Source organism: Lampris incognitus, chromosome 14, assembly GCF_029633865.1.
Source record: "Lampris incognitus isolate fLamInc1 chromosome 14, fLamInc1.hap2, whole genome shotgun sequence".
Lineage (NCBI taxonomy): Eukaryota > Metazoa > Chordata > Actinopteri > Lampriformes > Lampridae > Lampris > Lampris incognitus.
This window is the reverse complement of record NC_079224.1, coordinates 29,541,152-29,562,401: the sequence shown is the minus strand read 5'-3', so window position 1 is coordinate 29,562,401 and position 21,250 is coordinate 29,541,152. Positions and strand designations below refer to the sequence as shown.

At 42.0% G+C, this 21,250-nt stretch overlaps 3 protein-coding genes across 3 annotated transcripts in view; 1 reads left to right on the top strand and 2 right to left on the bottom strand.

Annotated features, from left to right (window-relative positions):
• Positions 1-104: 104 nt before the first annotated feature.
• Positions 105-4,046, bottom strand: epdr1 (ependymin related 1). Its single transcript, XM_056292858.1, has 3 exons — positions 3,668-4,046; positions 2,323-2,531; positions 105-1,964 (listed from the first exon to the last, which is right to left on the bottom strand). The coding sequence occupies exons 1-3, from the start codon at positions 3,901-3,903 to the stop codon at positions 1,771-1,773; spliced, it is 639 nt and encodes a 212-aa protein (XP_056148833.1). The 5' UTR covers positions 3,904-4,046; the 3' UTR covers positions 105-1,770.
• On the top strand, positions 3,959-11,242 carry nol7 (nucleolar protein 7). Its single transcript, XM_056292857.1, has 8 exons — positions 3,959-4,093; positions 4,339-4,596; positions 4,741-4,801; positions 5,002-5,086; positions 7,208-7,334; positions 7,830-7,951; positions 9,382-9,459; positions 10,419-11,242. Exons 2-8 carry the CDS (start codon positions 4,409-4,411, stop codon positions 10,490-10,492), a joined length of 735 nt encoding a protein of 244 aa, XP_056148832.1. The 5' UTR covers positions 3,959-4,093; positions 4,339-4,408; the 3' UTR covers positions 10,493-11,242.
• Positions 11,243-11,331: 89 nt separating this feature from the next.
• Positions 11,332-21,250, bottom strand: part of ranbp9 (RAN binding protein 9) — a 31,425-nt gene continuing 21,506 nt past the window's right edge. Inside the window, exons 10-14 of the mRNA XM_056292628.1 lie at positions 20,452-20,605; positions 16,921-17,042; positions 16,390-16,541; positions 15,412-15,523; positions 11,332-14,363 (exon numbers count right to left, since the gene is read on the bottom strand). Coding sequence (XP_056148603.1) covers positions 14,233-14,363; positions 15,412-15,523; positions 16,390-16,541; positions 16,921-17,042; positions 20,452-20,605 — 671 coding nt within the window. The 3' untranslated portion in view covers positions 11,332-14,232. The remainder of the gene's footprint in view (positions 14,364-15,411; positions 15,524-16,389; positions 16,542-16,920; positions 17,043-20,451; positions 20,606-21,250) is intronic.

The window sequence follows — 21,250 nt, the reverse complement described above, 5'->3', positions numbered from 1 at the left end:
TTTAAAAAATAATTAACATTTCTTTAATATGAAAAATCCCTGTTCTACTTATCACGAGGGATATCAGTCATCTGTAGATAAAGAACTGACAAACGTCAAGGTTTTTTATTATTTTGATATGGACTTTACTGGTCTGTGTTGGGAAAGTCCATACAAAGGTACCACTATGAGAACAGCAGTTTCACACACAATGCAAACTAATGACAGCATAAAACACCAATTTCAGTTGCACAAACCAAATTCAAAATCAAAACAATTATTTAAGATGTACTTTATTATTCCCCGTGGGAAAATTCCTCCTCTGCATTTAACCTATCCCAACAGACACGGGAAGCAGGGTCAAAGGTTCGTCTTTAGCTCAAATTAAAATTAATTAATTGCTTAATGGTCAAATGGACTAAGGTGCTTATTGATTTTTAAAAGGCAAGTCACAAGCAGTGCCTACACAACATAATGAGCCACGCCCAGCTGATGTTTGTGTGTGTACCAACAGACGAATTCTGTCTTTAAATACATTTCTTATTTTGAATATGTGCATGGGTTTACTTTCACTTCATCATGCAAACATCCACCTTAGCTAATGTGATCAGATCTGTCCTAGTGAATATCACCTTGGGTTTTCCCCAACAGAAATAAGAAAAATCAGCCATGACATAAAACACACAATTGGCTGGGTCATAAAAAAAACAAAAACAAACAACAAAACCCTGGAGTAATGGCAAGCTACACTTTGGTTATCATCACTGATGCTGGGGTTTTCCTTTGCATAATGCAATATAATGGCCTGGTTTGTATTGAAACCTTGAGTTCCTGAGTTGGCAATTGCCTAACATCCTGCTGAAGCATCCGTGAGTGGGACACTGGGGCTCTGAGAGCTTCTGGGAAGCTACACAACAGGGATAAATACCAAACTATGCTTATTTGAAGCAGGAGGGCAACCAAACTTTCTGAAGATGCTTACTTGATTGCAGATCACGTTGTAATTATTTGAAGGGTTACTGTGATATTTTGAAAAACCAAACCTGAAAGCACTCCTTTAATAAACTTGAACCTAATTTCATTATGGTTTTTCTGCACTGAACATTTGTCACGTGGTGGGGAAAAGGTTCTATGTTGGTCTTTCAGTTTCCCAGAAAAGAAAGTCATCATTGTCTGTTAGAAATGAAAAGATTGTAGCAGGTTGTACCTAGCTGTTGCTCCTTAGTTTAAATAAGAGTTTCGAAACATGTTCTCTCATGTAATTGCTGTGCACAGGACTGATTAGTTGAATACATCACTTCTGCATTTTAAGTCAGGCATCCTCTGGGTGTAACAAGTCATGCAGCTTGAAGGAAAAAAATACAGACAAAAAATGTAGCCACACTCTGTGCTTCAGTCTTTAATTCATAGCCTGACTTTTTTAATTCTAATCGTGTAATTTCCATCATCATGCTATGTAGACTGAAAATATTTCTACAATCGCTGTTTGGATGACTGAAACATGCTTCAACTAGTTGGGTAGGTAGCATTCCTAATTGAAACCAACTGGTATTACTTGCCATAAGCTAGCTCGTTAGCTTGCAGCAAGGAACACGCATGATTTTCATCAAAAAATGCTAGCAATGCTAAGAATGTAGAACACGTAGAAACCTTCCCCCATATAATCTGACAAATGCCTGTAAAAATATACTTTCGTCTTTTGTTCCAAGAAACAAAACACAAAAATTCAAAATCACTACAGTATCCCTTTTAGCAATCGAGATGGGGTCCAGGGTCAAAGTTTACAAAGTCTCAGCATTCAGACTCTGCCATCCTCTCAGGTTGGGCTGCTTGACAAGAGCTGGGTGGGCTGAAGACATCAGGGTCGGTGATACCAAGGTGAAGGTCAAAGAAGCGGGTGGAGGTTGTGACGCTACTGTTCCTGGTGTAAGTCTCCTGAACTGGGTAGCAGTCCTTCAGGGTGTACACCCCCACCCATGTCTCATCTGGATGGATAGATAGATAGATAGATAGATAGATAGATAGATAGATAGATAGATAGATAGATAGATAGATAGATAGATAGATAGATAGATAGATAGATAGATAGATAGATAGATAGATAGATAGATAGACAATACACTTGTTTACTTTTCACAGGTCACTAATCTATGAAAATGTTACTGTTGACACTGGCATAACCTGTGCACCTCATTGTGCAGAACATGGCACAAATACTGAATCAATTCATGTCAAATTATTCAATTCTTAGGAATGTAAGGCACTGTGCTCATAAATCTGTGTCATGGGTTCAAATCTGGTGATGTTTGCTGCATGGTTTCACCTTGACATGAGCAGACTTACGTTTCCGCGCCGGCTTCCTGTCAGACCACTCCTGCACTTCCACCATGTCCCCTGGACCCCCGATGAAGTACTGGTCCTCAAAGGTGGAGTTGTCAGGGATGTCGAAGGGGTCCCAGGCATCGGTCAGGGCAATCTTGGCACACTGCTTGGTCTTTTGGTCGATCTGAAACATCACGCCGCTCTGGTACAGGAAGATATACTCAAAGAACCTGCGACACAAGGACACGAGACAAGCAGGTCAAATTTTATTTTTTGTCATCAAGTTCTCTCTAAAACTAAAATGAGTGGGATTATCAAGGAATATTGTGGAAAAGAGCATCTATGGATATAAGGGAATCTACATATCTAGAAGCATTTAGTAGGAAAGGGAGCAAAGGTATTCGGGATATAGTACATATTTTTGCAGAAATCAACAATAGCATTAGGGTCTCTACTAAGAGCATCTAAGTGTGTTTAAGATCTGTGATCTAGAAAAATCAAGTTGGCAAAGGGAATAAAGAAATTTAAGAAATAATGAGTAACTCTGTACACAGTGCAAAAAGCAAACACAGTAGAAAATAAAGTATTCACAATCTAAATATTGCAATGGTAAGAGATTGTGGGGGACAAAAACGGTGGTTTGGAGACTTTTTTTTGAGCCAGATATGAACTTTCCTTCCATATTTCTCTCTCACCCTTAATTGTTGACTTTCTGTTAACAGAGGAGAGGGGTATAAAATAAATGAAGAGCAGGTTTGGGCCAAAAAACAAAGTTGCTGGCTTGAACTTCAAGACAGGTGTATAACATCTCTGAAAAACATGTTCCTTTTTTCCCCCGGTTGAACGAGCCTTTTAAGCCCGTTTTGCCAGTGCAGATAAATTGCAAACAGTAGAAGTTGTGTGTAATTGTACGACTATTTGAAGCTAGAAATGAGGCTTTAATCAAATTAGTTAAATAAAAGTTGAATACTAAATCGTCTTTATGCATTAAGTAGTCTTATATTTGACATATGGTAAGCAAAAATGCACTGATCGAGGTTGCGCATAATAAATTATTAGGCTTATTAATTTGTACAATAATTTTGTCGATGGGGTATGTACCGATAAAACTGGGTGAAAATTGCTCTTTGTTAGGCCCTCACCTCTGCTGAGTCACTGACTAATAATCACCATCAGTGTTTACCAACGACTGTTTCACAACGTCCCTTGGCCCCTACACTCTTGGCGATGGCATAGCATCCAATGTGGCGTCAGTGTCAACACAACGTTGAAATGAACGCACCTGACTTTCCATGTTGAAGCGAGAATGAAATTGCGCAACAAGCCAGCGCGTGGCTCCCTCCATGTGCGACCATTACCAACTTACTTCTGGCACGGAGTGTGTTTCTTGTGCTGCTGCAGGACCCTGAGTCGTTGGTCCAGGGCGTCGTAGGACACGGCGGCCCGGGTGTTTCTGCCGGTGTTGTGGTCGTATTGGACGGACCTGCCTTCCCACTGGAGCGGCGCCAAGCAGGGCTTGGACGGCGGCGCGACGTCCAGCTTTGGGTGTCCGAAAACGGGAGCCGCCGCAGCGGTGAAAAATATAAAGAAAAGCCGAAACATGGCGATCACCGTGTGGGACTAAATGAATCCGAACGAGCTCACCGTGCCGACGGAGTGGGCTGTGCCTCCAAGGGTCCGTTTGTTTGTCCCAACCGTTTGCGCAACACGCAGTCGCACTATCGGCCTATAAAGACAAGTTGCCAAACTAAGAATATGAATAAGAAAATGATTTTGCCACATATGTTTGTGCGTAAGTATTCTTGTGAGCTAAAGAGGCGAAATTTACTATATTTGAATTTAAATTGTGCACGCGTTTTGTTAATTTGTGGGTTATTTGGTTCAGTTCCCGTATCATTCTTACATTATATTGATATTTCACAGATCATGTCGTCCAACATGGTCACAGGCGAAAGCAAAATCATCCCGGAATATTCTTATTCCTACTGTACCGTTATGTTACAAATGTGCGGTTGTGTTTCATATCTCTACTGCTAGATGGCAGGCTTTACCTCCGGTCCAGTCCATTAGCGTCACGGCGCAGACACATGACGTCACACACTTCAACATGGTGAGAAAACAGCATGGAGAGATGGCCTCGTCTTCCAAGACAACGAGTAAGGAGACAATGAACGACAATTTAGTGTTGGTCCTCGAGTCTAGTAGCGACGATGATGCGCCCGAAGAGATCACTTTCGAAGAGTCGAAGGCGGCCGCTTATCGGAAGAGGGAGGAGGCGCTGGAGAGAGCCAGAAGGTAGCTGCAAAACAAGCTAACACTTTAGCATGTTAGCAGCAGCAACAGCGTTGTTTCAGATGGCTAGCTGAAGGGTAACTTGGCTTTTGGTTGAACCTGTACAATGATCAGTTAGGATAAAAAGACACTTTATTTTCTTTACAGAGAAAAGGAACTTTTGAAAGAAAAGAGAAGAAAGAGGCTAGAGTTATTTCAAGAACAAAAGGTATTGGTTCATAATGTGTCCGTGTATGAGTGTTGTGTACCTTCCTCGAAATCCCAGTTTTTTCTTCCCCTCATTTGCATTCTAGTCATTCATATTCCCTAATTTTTGTGTCTTACCTTCTGTTGTAACGCCGTCATTCTTTCATTGGAGTTGTTTATTCGGTAGTTTACTGGATTTTCCCTTTGGTTGCTGCCTTACAGAAAAAGAGGCTCTTGCCTGATGATGTACTAGAGGACCTCGATACAGCCGATTTTCCCAGGAAACGGAAACTATCTGCAGATGAAGGTAAAAGAAGTGTGTATTGGTTATATTGACATTTTAGATTTGTGTTTGAGACAATCAGGTGGTGGTTCCATCCAACTTGACCTACAATAAGTGCAAGAGTAGGACAAGCTTCATTTCCTGTCACCAGCATTACAAGCAATCATTAGTTGGGATCTAGATACAGGCAATTTATTAGTTCTCTCACTTTCTCTTCAATTCAATTCAATTTATTGTCATTAAAAACAATGTGCATGCACATGTTAAAAATGAAATAAGGGCTGCGGCTTCGCCAAACAGTGCAAGATAGACATAGACAAACACAGCAAACACAGTATAAGAGATACACAGATGATGACCAAAAGCTAAAAACAAGTTAAAAAAAAAGACCACAAGTACAAAATATTTAAAAATATCCACAGATATTCAGTGGGTAACCAGGTTCAGGTGGGCAACAACTTCGGGAAAGAAGCTGTTTTTGAGCCTGGGAGGAGAGATGCTGGGTATATCGGGAGAATGATGCTGAATATGGAGCTGCCAGGGAAGAGGAAAAGAGGAAGGCCAAAGAGGAGGTTTATGGATGTGGTGAGGGAGGACATGCAAGTGGCTGGTGTGACAGAGGAAGATGCAGAGGACAGGAAGAAATGGAAATGGATGATCCGCTGTGGCAAACCCTAATGGGAGCTGTCGAAAGTAGTAGTAGTAGTGCACGCTCTGTGGCTTCTGTAGTACCCCCCAGAGTGCAGGGGGGAGAACAGTCCATGGTTGGGGTGGGTGGGATCTCTGCTGATGCTGAGACCCCTTCGAAGGCAGCGTTTGTGATAAATTCAATTTCAGTTCAATTTATTGTCATTAAAAACAATGTGCAAGCACATGTTAAAAATGAAATGAGGGGTGTCTTTTATGGCTGGGAGCTGGGTACCGGTGATATGCTGGGCTGCCTTGACGACCCGCTGCAGAGCTTTCTAGTCTGCGGATGTGCAGTTGCTGTACCACACTGAGATGCAGCTGGTCAGGATGCTCTCTATGGTGCAGTGGTAGGAGTTGGTGAGAATTTTGGGGGATAGACGGGTGTTCCGCAGCCTCCTCAGGAAATGCAGGCGTTGTTGGGCCTTTTTCACAAGGGCCTGAGTGTTTGATGCCCAGGAAAGTTCCTCACTGATGTGGACTCCAAGGAATTTAAAGCTGGAGACACGCTCCACTTCCACCCCACTGATGTGTATGGAGGAATGGCTGCAGCTTCTAGACCTCCTTAAGTCTACAATCAGCTCTTTCATCTTCTGCACATTGTGAACAAGATTGTTGGTAGTGCACCATGATGTGAGGTGCTGAATCTCGTCCCTGAGGCTGTCTCATCATTGTTGGTGATACAGCCAATGACTGTGGTGTCATCCGCAAACTTAACTGTTACATTTGAAGGGTGAGTTGGAAGGCAGTTGTCAGTAAAGAGGGAGAAAAGGAGGGGGCTCAGAGCACAGCTTTGAGGGGCACCTGTGCTGAGGGTCAGGGTGGAGGTGTGGTCACCTAACCTAACAGCGGTCAGGAAGTCCAGGGTCCAGTTACAGAGGGAGGGGTTGAGGCCAAGGGAGAGGAGTTTGGTGGTTAGTTTGACAGGGATGATAGTGTTTAAGGCAGAGCTATAATCTATGAACAGCATCCGGATGTATGTGTTAAGTTCAAGGTGGGTCACAGCAAGGTGCAGGGCAGTGGCAATGGCATCCTCCGTAGACCTTTTGGGATGGTAGGCGAACTGATGTGGGTCGAATGTGGGGGGGGTAGTGTTTTTTATGTGAGCCAGAACCAGTCTCTCAAAGCACTTCATGGCAATGGGGGTGAGTGCTATGGGTCGGTAGTCATTCAGATATGGGTGTTGATTTCTTGGGGACAGGAATGATAGAGGTGGTCTTAAAGCATGCCGGGACTATGGATTGGGACAGTGAGAGGTTAAATATAGTTGTGGAGACCTCAGCCAGCTGGTCGGAGCATTCCCGGAGGACTATGCCGTCCGGTCTGGTGGCCTTCCGTGTGTTCACTCTGTGCAGTGATTCTCTGACCTCTTAGTCAGCAGATTAAAGTTAGTCAACAGAATAAAGTTGCAGAGGTACTAAATGTATTCCCTTAATAAATCTAGTTTTTATCTCACAGCTGAAGAACAGGGGGAAAAAGAGGCAGCCATTTCAGAAGATGAAGATGAAGGCGGAAGTGGAGAATCGGAGGAGGAGGACAAGGAGACAAAGAAACGGAAGACTAGGAATATTCGAAACACTCGAAAGTATGTGGATCTACTCATATACTTATTAAATTATTTACTATCGTAGTTTTGGGCAAGTTCTGTGGACCCATAGAAGAATTCATATTTGGTATCATACCAGCTGACTTGCCACACTACGGCTTGTCACAGTTAAAGTAAAGCTTGCTCTTGGCTATTTGGCAATGGATGGATTTCAGGTTGGTATTTAACATATTCACATTTGGCTAATGCCCAATTATCAAATTGGATGGTATGAAAAGGTCAAGTTTGCCCAAACTCTTTTTCCACTCTCCAATCAATTGTTTTGCACATTCATCTGGAAAGTCCTAATGCAACATTAAGACAAACTCTTGACAAATAAAATGCATGAGTTGCATTCTGCTCAGCTGAGTCCTAGTCCTTTGCTCATTCTTTTCGTAGATCAGCTTTGTTTCTAGTGGTAACAGTGTTGTCCACATTTCTATACAAGCAGAACTTCAGTATCAGATCCTAAAATATGGTTCTTGTCTCTGTCAGGCTGAAGGGGGGTTACACTGTAACAACTCTGAGGGAGCAACCACTAGCCTTCTCCCAGCAGCAGGCAGCCATGGACTTCCTCCAGTCACGACTCTACGGCCGAGGGAGCCGCAGAACAACATGTAAGAAGGAATATATGTTTATATATATTGGCACAAGACTCCAGCTGCCATTCTGACCTTTCATCAACATCCAGTTTTCTTATTGCTAAAACCCAGATGAACTAATATAAAGTAAGATGTGAAAAGATAAACAATACAACTTAAAGTCTTTATGCATGCTCAGTAATCCAGGTAAGGAACTCACCGAAAGGTGAATCAGTTCATCTGGACATAATGTTTAGTGGGAGAAACGTTTCATCACTCATCCAAGTGACTTCGTCAGTCTCAACTGACTGCAGGCATCCCCGAACCTTATCAACAGCACAGTTGCATCATGACCGAAACCAATGATTGGCTGGTGCACTGTTTGGGCATTCTCCTGGCTTTGACAAATGCCCGGTTAGGATAACCACACTTAACCAGGGCCTGTTTAATATGGGATTTCTCCCCTTTCCCGGCTGCTAGGTCAGTGGGGATGTTGTCAGCTTGGTGTTCAACAGTTCACCAGCCGATTGAAGAGAGGAGGACAACAGCTCTCTAAGCGTAAACCAGTGGTGATTCTGTATGTGGCGGGAGTGTCAGAACAGTTGAGACGCGTATTTTCTTACCACATCTCAGTTGCTTTCAAACCCCAAAACGCTGTGCCAGAAATTGGTCCACCCCCAAGGATCAGGTCCCCCGGCACAAACAGAGCAATATAGTGTACGCTGTTAAGTACCAGGATGATTGCTGTGACTTGTACATCAGGGAAACCAAACAGACGCTAGCCAAGAGGATGGCACAACGCATAAAAGCTAACGCGTCAGGCCAGGACTCCACAGTCTACACCTATCTACAGGCCAGTGGCCACTCTTTCAACAATGAAGATGTGCACATCCTTGATAGGGAGGAACGCTGGTTTGAACGGAGAGTCGAAGAGGCCATCTATGTGATGAGGGCTCAACAACCATCCCTCAACGGGGAGGAGGAGTATATCTTGGTGCCATTTTTACAATGCTGTGATTGTAACCATTCCCTAATCCTCTGAATAGTATACATGGCCATTCACGCCTATTTGCATATGAAACCAATCGTTGGTTTCGGTCGTTATGCAGCTGTGCTGTTTATAAAGTTGGGGGATACCTGCAGTCAGTTGAGACTGACGAAGTCACTTGGATGAGTGATGAAACGTTTCTCCCATTAAACGTTGTGTCCAGATGAGCTGATTCACCTTTCTGTGAAAATGAAACGCAAGCTTCATTCTGTGACAGTAGTCCGAGAGGACCGTTTCAATTTGCACTTTGCTAAAGTGAAGGCCAGTCACTCTGCACTGGAGCAGCTTCTTACATGGGGCTGCTTTTGCTAAGACTGCTCCATTTGTTTTTTCAGTCTTGTATTACACTCAGGATGGGATGGGAAAGATAAATTATTATTTAATGAGTTCATTAACAAGATTCTTTACCTCTTTGCAGGCAAAGAACTCATGTCCCTACAGAATAAGAGGGCTACAAATAAGAGTGCAGCTGTGCAGTTTGTGAAGAAAGACTGGGGTGAGTACCTATCGGTTTAATTAAGTAAGCTTCAAATTATTGTTGAATAAAGAAGTTCTTGACGGCCTTCCCGGAAGTTAAATTTACCATGGGTTCCTTTTTAATTCTGTTCATGGGAGCAATGAATGGCGTATTGGCTGAAAACATCAATTACAAAATTTGAAGCATAAATATCACTGAGTAAAGAGTTAATATTGGGCTAATAAGTGAATGGTTCTTATGAGATAGTGTCCCAATTTTCTGCTCTATACAAATGCTTAAAAAATTCAGCGACAGGGCAAAATCTCCAAATCTTGTAAGCTTCATTTTCCCCAGTGAAAGAGCTAAAGGAACTCAAAAACACAAACTTGCTTCCAGGACTCATAACTGGACTACTCTGTACTCAGTCCATAGGGAGACTGTTGGGTTTAACCTCCACCACATGGAGTGCAGCATGAGACTGTCATCTGGGATTTTGGTTATCATAACATCATGATACCACTTAAATGTTGTCACTCTCTGGTCTTCAAGGTTTCATTACAGTAAAGTGTTCTGAACGTATCAGACTGATGTAGCTGAAGGAAATTAACAATGAAGCGTCTGCCTGTGTAAATACTCTATGATTGTACCAATAGTCATCCCCAAAATATCGCCATGTCACAATATCACAGTATTAAAAAAAATAGATATTTGGTTTTAGTCAATGTCACCCAGCCCTACTATCTACAACTGTACTGCATGTTTTTTTTCCTCCCTAAATCCGCTGACAAGGGTGAGGTGCCCACTTTGAAGCGTTACACTTCCTAGACAGAAATTCAAATGTTTAATAAAATGTTGTAACGGGTGAACATTTGGCTTTGAATTTTTGTGAAATGTTAACCTGCACATCATTATTGCAAATATGTCTTTTCACCCCAGTGTTAGAAAAAAAAAACCTGTAAAATATTTTAACATGTTGTCTCTGCCCTCTGACCCTTCAGCCTCCAAGAAGAAAGCCAAAGCAGAGAAAGTGAAGAAGATCTGGATTCACAAACAGCAGGTTCCCTCCAGCTGACAGATCTATAAAAGAAATGTATAAAAGAAATAGTCAGACCACACAAAAGTCTACTTGGGCCTGCTCTGAAACCTGTAAACAGAGTTCCTAGCTCCAGTGATAGTATTAAAATGGAGTGATGTCATTTTGGAGTTGAAATCATTCGTTTTTCATACGAGCGCCATGTAAGATGTTTTTTGAGAATGTCTGATTGGCGGAGGAGAAAGGAGTATCTGGAGTGGCATGTTGGACAGAGGCAAATTTAGTTAACAGGATATTCCTGTCACCAAGCAACCCTTTTTTCACATGGTTTTGCACATCAATGATGACTGGATCCAACTTTAAGCCTTAATAGTTATTAGTTATAGGGCTGATTTCCTGGACACACATTAAACCTAGTCCTGGGTTAAAGTGAATTTTGAATAGAGATTCTCCATACAAATCAGTTTAGCCCAGAACTAGGCTTAATCTGTGTCTGAGAAACCAGCCAGTTATGTCATCATTACATGTCAGACTAATGAACTCTGACCAAGCCTCGTACACAACTTGAATTTATAGAGGAACAATTTATATTGTTGATCCTATCTGATCTATGAGATTTCCACATTTTTTAAAATTCAAGTAGACATGTTAAGCCTCAGACATATTTGGTAAGATTTTTCACAACTGATCCCCATCTGAAAACTTGTTACACAAGTTGTTTAGTGCAGTATAATGTAATGGATATTTTTTCAATAGTCACATCAAGAGATCCATTAAGTGTCTGCTTCAGTTTAGATCACCTGTTGTCAGTTAATATTTGTCTAGTTTCTTTGCAACATTAATTGAACACGATTTGACCAAAGGGTGGTGCAGCCATGATACCAGTTTGCGCTATTTTCAGGAGAAACACAAGTGGCTCCTTGATCACTGAACGAGCAAAAAAATAGGGATGCATATTAAACCTTGTGCCATCCATCCAGCCACAGCTTAATGATCACTTTAGATTCACACAGCAAGATAAGCCAATCACATTAAGTACCCTAACCAATCACATATCACATTACCCTGATATGTGAGTGTTACCTTTAGTCATTTTATTTTATGTTATATTCGGACACAGACTTCAGCCATGTTGCCAGGCAGCATCCAGGCAAGTGTGATCATTTGTTTTTAATATAAATCTTTTCACCCTCACACAAATTTCATTTTTTTTTCTCCAAATGGACACACAGTCAGCAGTGGACATCTTACTGGTTGACATCTTCCTTATACACTGTAAAATGGCTAAAAGAGAAACAAAAGAATAAAATAAGACATCTAACTTGATCTTACCACCACTTTACTATGGCATGCATAGGTTTCAGACCTTACTCAAAGAGACAACAGACAACTTGTCTAAGAAGTTTTCTAAACGATGCCATGACTGCTTGCGATCAAAACCAAGGTCTACAGATAGCTCAGCTCCACCTCGAGGAAACCCCTGGGTGAACTAGAGGAAGATGGCTGTGTCTAGCGAAATGTTTAGCCTCCGGCAATCCGGCAAGCACCAGCACACAGGCTTAAAACACATAGCTGGGATGTTGTCTTCCTAAAGTATTTGGTTCTTTTTCTTAAAATGTGGTAGCCACAGTTCCATTGACAATACTGGATGATTTGTTTATGTCGGTGGGTTTAGTAGCAGTCCAGAGAGGGATTCAGTAAACGAAAAAAGGCGGGCAGAGGAGGCTCACCTTGAGATGCTTGGGTGGATGTGGTTGAGGACTATTTGAATAAGAGCCAGCTGAAGACAGGTGCGCTTGAAAACGTTTCTTTCCTGAAAATCAGTTCAGCAGCTGCATTAGCAAACAGCGAGAGTGAGCTAACTTCAAGCCTGTGCAAGGCTATCGTTGAGCAATGGAAAGGTTTAACTGAATTTCAAGTTTGAAAGGCCTTTCATTATGCCACACACAAAATGCATTCGCTTGTAATAACGGATTAGGGGTTTGTGAGGTGCTTGGATCAGCATTTTTAGGAGAAAAGGGGGAATTTAGCTCCTGAGTTCTTTGTGGGCAAAGGATTAGCATAGATGTTGATATGAAAGTTAAAGAACAGAATATCTGCATCAAACTGGCTGTACAGCTGGGGGCATCTAGGAAACAGCGAGGATGACGGGTTGGTTTCCTTCCTCAGTTTTAAAATTAAATCCTCTCTCTAAACCAAAAACCCCTTAATTGGATTTGGAGATATTTGTGATTATTATGTCTTTATAGCGGCTGGACAACGCTTTTGGTCAGCTAGTCCAAATCACCCTCAGACCATAATCCACCCTGTGTGAAACATTAATGGGTCTACATGTGTATCGGCAAGGGAACACAGTTCTTTCCCATACTTAAACAGACTCTCTCCATAACTTTCAAATACCTGGAAATTATCAAATTAATTATCAGTACCTTGCCAAACATGATGAACCTAGGAATTGACAAAGAGGCAACTTGAAAACGTATGACTAGAAACAATCAGTGCACGTTAGGAGACCCCAGTGTCGGTAGAAAACATTAAGAATCGGGTTGTCCCCCCCCCCCAATCATTTCCTCACCTTTGACTACTTAATATTCCACTCTACTGATATAACTCCTTTTTTTAGTTTAATTTATATATAATAGTTAACATGTACACAGTCGTGTCTCAGGTAAGGATCGGTAAGATGGGAGACCTTTATTACATGTTGGTGGAACTTGCTTTTGCTGACGCTCAACAAATATACTGTGAATGCAAATAACAATTAGAATAAGGATAATAAAAATAATAATCGTCATCTGCACTGCGCCATATCAACAAAGAGAAACAAAAAAACCCAAAACAAACAAACCAAAAGAAAAACAGAGAGCCAGGTAACTCCCCCCACCACCCATCACCAAAGATAATGATTAAAAACTGGGGTTGGGAGGAGGGGGCAGGGGGCAAAGACACTTGAAATTCTCACTGGCTTCTCCAAAGTCCTATGTCCACATGCATCTCTGCAAATGTCCTGAAGTCCAGGGCCAGGAGGGGGTGGGAGAAGGGTGGGCATCCTTTAGGACCAGTGTTGGGCTGTTAAGGAGAATCTTGCAATGTCTGGAGAGCCGTTTCACACCTTCAATCCCGTAGTGGTTTAATCAGTCTGCATCACGTGTTCGCTTTGTTTTGTGTGTGTGTCTATCTTGCTTTTGTCAGGCTCACACAGACTGCATCAACGAGAGGTCTGCTATGGTGTATTCTTGTTGTTTTTGCTTGACAAGTGTTGCCGGTCTGTCGGCATGTTCACACAACTGTTGCTCTCTGGGTATGAGGGTAAAGAATCTTCAAGTTAGCTACACTTGGCTAGTTTCCCCACTGTCGATCAGAATGACGCAGGATGTGCCTTGATTAGCTGGTAAGCTAGCCAAGGTGGAGGCGTACTACATATTTAAAGTTGAGGGAGACGTGTGTACGTGGATGTATGAATGCTGTGTGTAGTTGCACCCTAAGGCTCTACCCAGAAACCAACCCCTAGCCCCCTCTATCGCTGGGACTTTCGTGTCGGTCTTTAAAAAGCTGAACAGGGAACAGGTGGGAGGGTTAACATTCAGAGGAGAGAGAGAGGAAAGTCTCCCTCTGGCTTGTATCATTACACATGTGGAGCAGGTGGCCAGGCTCATTTTTCTAAATGTTGTTTGCGTTTCTGTGTGCATGAGTGTGTGTATTTGTGTCAATGAAAGTGTGTTTAGAATTGTGTGTGTGTGTGTGTGTGTGTGTGTGTGTATGTATATGTGTCCATGGGGCTAGTGCAGATAATCTTCCACAGAGGCAAAGGCACAGGAGCCACTGCCGGAACGTGCCATGATGGCGAGGCACTGGGCAGCCTGCCCCACAGCCTGGGCCAGGGGGGGCTGCTTGGGTAGGTTGTGAGTCTCTGGTGAAAAAGAGGGAAGAGAGTAGGACCAGAGTTAGGATCATACACTGCGTGGAGATTCTGCGACCTCTCAAATAGTTAAACTGACTTGTTCAGTTTTCACAGGATCTATCAATAAAAATCTCAGACAACTGCCCTGCCAGTGTAGGGATGCACTTACATTTGCATCTACTCAGAGAAAGCAGACAGAGGAGAGCGCCCACTACTGGACAAAACTTTAAATTGATACAACAGTATGGATGTCTCCCACTTGAAACACCACTGCCAAGTTGAATTACAGAAGACGCACTAACTGGAAGGGAAAATCTTGATTGAGTGGGTTTGACATTAAACGTCAGGTTTAAAAATGCTGTAAAATAGATTAAATTACTTTCACTGGTGTGTGTAAAAAAACAAGTAGATACTGCTGTATTTTTCCTTGGATTTGGGAGTGAATTTCCTTTCACATTCCTTCATATAGGCTGCTATACATATCTATAAATATTCCTTAAAAAATCTGCAACCTGTGTGGACAGACTGAACTTTTACACAAATACCATTTACTGTGTAGACCTGCACATATTCTCCCCTCTTAAGCTTACATTATGAATGGCTAGTGTGCAAATTTCAGTGCAAATATATTGTATACAAACCACACTGGATTGATACTCGCTGTAACCATGTGCATTCTTGCTTCTGTATAGCTTCAACTATATTTGCCCCCTATACTGTATAATAATAGCAACACGTCAGCACCTTGACTTTGACCTAAAATTTTTAAGATGGTGGGTCTTTATTAATATTATTATTATTACATAGTTTTTTTTATCATATCCTGTGTGTTAATAACTACAAAGTTAAAGCTAAATAGCCAAGTCTGACTTTATTGGCCTCATGTCATTTAGTGTGACCACTGTGTCATCATATCACTGTCACTTCTCTTATCTGTTTGCTACTGCAGTGATCCAGTTTCTTTAACAAGGACCATTGACGTTTGATTTATTTTCATCTGAGACCACTGAACTGTCTCACACAGCGCTGTGCAGAGTTATACAAACGGTGCACCTACCTAATATTGCACTGTTGAGAGTGGAGCAAACTGGCTCCCTCTGAATGGCGTCCAGCTGAAATCCTACTGGGCTGTTCCACGGGTCTGAGTAGGCCAACAGGCTGAAAGCATCCTGCAATGGGAAGAACAAACTTCATCTATTACTGAGAGCCTGTGACCTACCTGCAGAATCAATCACAACAGTCTGTCCGCTAAAAATATCAATTTCTACTCAGAAAAACAGGGGGAAAAAAACCTAAACATATTTCAGCTTTGATAAAAGTATGCTCATCTATAACTGTAAAACTTGACATTTCTTAGAGTGAGCCCCAGGTGGCACTTAGTGAAGAAAGCAGAAGAGGTTTCTCTAGTACCTGTTTCACACTGGCCATAAAACCCGCTAACATCCGCCTTTGGTGGTCAATGTTACATTGACCAAAGGTGGATGTTAGCGGTTTTTAGTGTGAAAGGGGTATAGGTGTTACCAGAGATTTATATATTGGCATGGAGCAGTGAGCTCTCCTCAGACTGCATCGGTCAGCTGCAAGCTTGCAGCACTCTGCATGTCAAGGGCAGAAAACTGGCTGTTGCTTCTTTAATGTGTATTCTATGTTTGCTTTCAGATGAACCAATATATGCTTTGTGCATGTACTATATATGCAATTCTGATGTACCAACTTGCTCTGTGTTTATGTGTTCGATCTACAAATGTATTTGTATTTATTGTTGCCATTGTGGATTCAAAAAGTCAGACAATTCATAATGTTTAACCTGAAATCCAGACTCTCTTGTAATTCATAACGCATCTGTTGCTGAAAACTACATAAAAACCCTATGGCTCAGATGTCCCGAGATGAATTATTCAGGTGTTGTATTACAATGCAACTCTACATTTAAACCTTGACGTTATCGCAAAAAACTTGTGATCTTGTAAAATAAAGGGCAAAAACAGTCCTTTCACTTGAGTCACACGCATCTGCCTGTGATACTTCAGGTCACCTTGAGCATCTTCTTGTTGGCCGAGTTCTTGCCACATTCGCGGCGGAGGTGTTCACTCATGCTCTGGAGTTCCCTGCCAAAGTGGATCATCCTTTCGATGGCCGCCTGGCTGCCCCCACACAGCTGTCTCTTGGACTGCGTTGATTCCACCTCTATAGAACCACAACCAATAAGAGGGCATCGTTAGATAAGAGAACATACAGATTGACATGCATTTTGGGGCCCTTTCCCAGATTCACTTGCAGTGTGTCCAAAGGAGGCCTTGGCATGAGAAAGACAATGGTCACCTATCTGAAAATCACAGACACATAGTTGTCCACAACACACTACACATGAACAGTAGAAACAAACTCCAGCAGCTTTTACTATATTCTCTGACCATCAAACATTTAGAAAGATGGCTTCCAAGTGATGCTTGACTTCCATCAAGTGATTGACAGACAAATCTTACCAGCAGTTAGCTGGTGGTCATTTCCTTAGCTGGAAGAACACACACACAAACACACACGTTTGCGCACACACACAACCCACCCATGTCTGCGTCACAGTCGTCGGGTTCGGCTGTGTGTTTAGAGCTGCCATTAAGGAAGCCATTGGAGGAGGACTCTGAGACTCCATTGGTGAAGTGGTCCACCTCCATGTCAATATCATTACTGAGGAAAGAGAAAGAAAGAGCGCAAAACATATTTAACTCCTCACTTCCATCCATAGCTCAATGAAAGTAAGAGCCTCTTATGGGAACCCCCAGATTTCCATCAAGCAGCAATTTGGCCAATGTCCTGGGAGTTTTTGTTACAGCAAAAAGAATAAGCAGGACCTACGCACCTGCCATGTGTGCTTTTGATCCAGGGCAAAAAAGACTTAACTATGGTGTAATTAACTAGCTAACTATGTCACGGTAACTTGAAATTTGGAAAGTAACCCGTGTCTTTCTTTCTACCCCAAATAGTTCAACATTTAAAAAGGTGTCATGTTTAATGGTTCGGCTTTCCTTAAGCAAAATATGAATAAATATCAGGGGGAGTAACCAAATGGTACAGACAGAAATAAACTAACTGACTCACATACATACACCACTCCCCAGATTTCTCCACAGGAGCCAGGCTGGCTGGGTGGTTTTGTTGTTTTCGGGGCCCTGCCCTCTTAGAGTTGGCTTGCATTCGCAGTCCTCAGCAAACTTTACAGCTATTGCAATAAAGTGAAATCTACTAAATTTAGAAAAAGGCATATGTCTGCAAATGTGCAGGGTATCCACAATTTTTCTATTTGAATTTGCTTGCCAGAGGAGGTGCCAGGCTGTACCCCCCCCCCACCACTTTTGATTTGCTGTTGTTATACAACTCAGTGAACAAAAAGCACTAAGGACGAATCACACATACCCCTTTAAACCTAGTTTTTAGGGAATACCCAGCAGAATATACAAGTTGGCAGCAAAAGAAGATATGAAGTCACAGTCTTCTACTCTTCATCTGTCTGACCTGCACTACAGTGATTATTATGAGTCTGAAACAACCCAAATGTAGCTTCTGAGCAATTTACGTATTAGCATAACTTTTGGCACCACTTTTTAAAAATGTTATCATTATAACTCTTAAGTCAATAGAAAAAAATCATAACCATTTTAGGAACATAATAGTTTGTGTGTTTTCCAGCCCATCATTTACTACTACTACTTTTGGCTGCTCCCGTTAGGGGTCACCACAGCGGATCATCCGTTTCCATCTCTTCCTATCCCCTGCATCCTCTGTCAGGCCAGTCACCTACCTGCATGTCCTCCCTCACCACACCTATAAACACCTCCTCTTTGGTTGTCCTCTTGCCTGGCAGCTACATCTTCAGCATCTTTCTCCCAATATAACCAGTATCTCTCCTCCACACAAGCCCGAGCCATCTCAATCTTGCCTCTCTTGCTTTGTCTCCAAACCATCCAACCTGAGCGGTCCCTCTAATATAATCGTTCCTAATCCTGTCCTTCTTTGTCACTCCCGATGAAAATCTTAGCATCTTCAACTTTGCCACCTCCAGCTCCGCCTCCTGTCTTTTCGTCAGTGCCACGGTCTCCAAACTATAAAACATAGCTGGTCTCACTACCATCTTGTACACATTCCCTTTAACTCTTGCTGGTACCTGTCTGTCACAAATCACTCCTGACACTCTTCTCCACCCACTCCACCTTGCCTGCACTCTCTTCTTCACCTTTCTTCCGCACTCCCCATTACTTTCAACAGTTGACCCGAAGTACTTAAACTCATCCACCTTCGTCACCTCTACTCCTTGCATCCTCACCATTCCGCTCTCCTCCCTCTCATTCATGCATATGTATTACATGTTGCTCCTACTGGCTTTCATTCCTCTTCTCTCCAGTGCATACCTCCACCTCAAACTGCTCCATACTCTCACTACAGATCATGTCATCCGCGAACATCACAGTCCACAGAGACTCCTGCCTGATCTTGTCTGCCAACCTGTCCATCACCACTGCAAACAAGAAAGGGCTCCAAGTTGATTCTTGATGTAATCCCACCTCCACCCTGAACCCATCCATCATTAATACCGCACACCTGACCACTGTCCCGCTGCCCTCATACATATTCTGCACCACTCTTACATACTTCTCTGCCACTCCAACTTCCTCATACAATACCACACCTCCTCTCTCGGCACCCTGTCATGTGCTTTCTCTAAATCCACAAAGACACAATGTAACTCCTTCTGACCTTCTCCATACTTCTCCATCAACATTCTCAAAGCAAACATCACATCTGTACATTGCATGTTTTCCAGCCCATCATATCATGCCCTATTGTACAAAAACCCAAAGGACTAATACATTCTGGAGTAACAGCATAGTTAGTGATAATATTGATACAGCTCAACCATAATGCATACAGTTATATTTTCATATATAGTCGAACCTAGTTAAGCTGATCCCGCAAGAGGGAAATAATATTTGACCTAAGTTAAAAAGGTTGGTGAAAGGTTTGGTTGTTTGGTATTCACTGGAATAGGCTGAAAGTTAACTGATTGGTTGTTTGGTTCTCAAGGTATGGCAACAGCACATTCATAGTTAAAAAACAAAGTGTTTACATTTCAAAAAGAAAAGATTCAACATTTCATTATGGTTTCTCCATTAAATATACTTTTTATTTTTTGAAAATAAAAAATGTATGTCATGTGGTGTCATGTATCACCCCTTCACACATGCTGCATAACCTGTAAACCTTTCCTCAACTGTACATGTTGGGCTCATGTATGAATGCAAGCCAGAGTTGATATTCCACAAAAGTTATATCGACAATTAGCTAACTCACAACCTCATAACACTCACTGAAACATTACCAAATGACGGTACTGTGAACAAAAGCTGTCAGTTTGCCATATTAAGACACTTTTACAGGAGCATGAACCAATCGCAAGGAACTTATCCACCACTTGTTCACTCCAGGCATTTGTAAACCAACAAAAGTAAAGAGCATATCTGTATATGTCTGGAAAATGGACCGCTCTACAAATAAGCAAGGTTTATTCAGTCTGTGCAGAGGATGAGATCGATAGGCAGCCGCGTGGTATGGTTATATGAAAAATCAAGAAAAGCAAAATAATAAATAAAAATAACATTAGTTACAGATGCCGGAGTTTATGATAGAAAAGGCATCTTACATGAGAGGGGAATGAGAAGGCACCGTTATGTCATGTGTGAACAAAAACTATCTGTAAATCTTATGGACAGAAGAAGCTGTATGTGTGATCAGAGAATCACCAGTGGTGCCGGAAAAATCATTCCGACAATGTTAAGGAATGATTAACAAACTGCAGGTCCCACAAACTTTGAGTCAATCTGTGTTGTCATTAAATCGAGTTAAACAGGATTGAAATACAGCTTTGGACTAATGGGAGTGAGCTAGGCAAGAGGGTTCTCAGAAAATATAAGATATACAAGTTTTGTCGTGACTTAAAAAAGTCGAGTTGTCTGGGTACTTTAGGTGTCAGAGGTCGGTTTAAGTGGGTTCGACTGTATGACGATATATCAGAATCCTGTATCAGTGGTCAAGCGTTCCCCACCTGCTGATTGGTGTTTGGCTGTGGTTTCCATTGAGGCTGATGTCAGAGGCTGGGAGGGTGGATCCAGAACTGGGAGGGCAGGGCTTGTGACTGTGGGGGGAGGAGTTGTGGCTCTTATTGGACGTCACACCATTACAGCAGTTGCTGTCGAACCCTGGAAAAACCACAGGGCCATGTTCGTCATTAATCCGTTCACCAGTGAAAATCCCAAAATGGAACTGCTCTGCCAGTGTTCATAATCCATCTTTGTTTGGTTAATATGGCCAGTGAAGAATTTCTTTCTCTTTATAATTAAACTCTTCAATTTAACAGCAGAGTCAGAGTCTGAAATGGATCACCGGGGATCAAAGTTTTGAAGATTTGGTGATTTCAGACTTTTTGTCTTTGCAAGCAAAAGAAACCTCATTAAAAACTGAATCCCAATTTAGAGGATAGCATTCACTGTAGAAATGCATTTCTTTCTCCCCTCAATTTGCATGGTGGTTTACCAAATAACAGTTATACAGAATCTATTTATAGTTACACAGAATGTATTTTTCACTCTGAACATTATTGTCTGCAGTCTTAAAACAAGTAGAGAAAATTTGTGACATCTAAGCTCTTTGATGCTGAAACTAAAATTTAATTTAGAATTTTGCAACTTAAGTAAACCCTAAAAATAAAACATAACAGTTGAATTATGTTGGTCAGTCAAAGTCTCAAGAAGCTCACTTGCCATCTATGATCCAACTCTGTAAAAGATGTGAATGTGCTACATGAATTAAGACAGTCGTACAGACCCTAACTAGGCAGTAAAGGA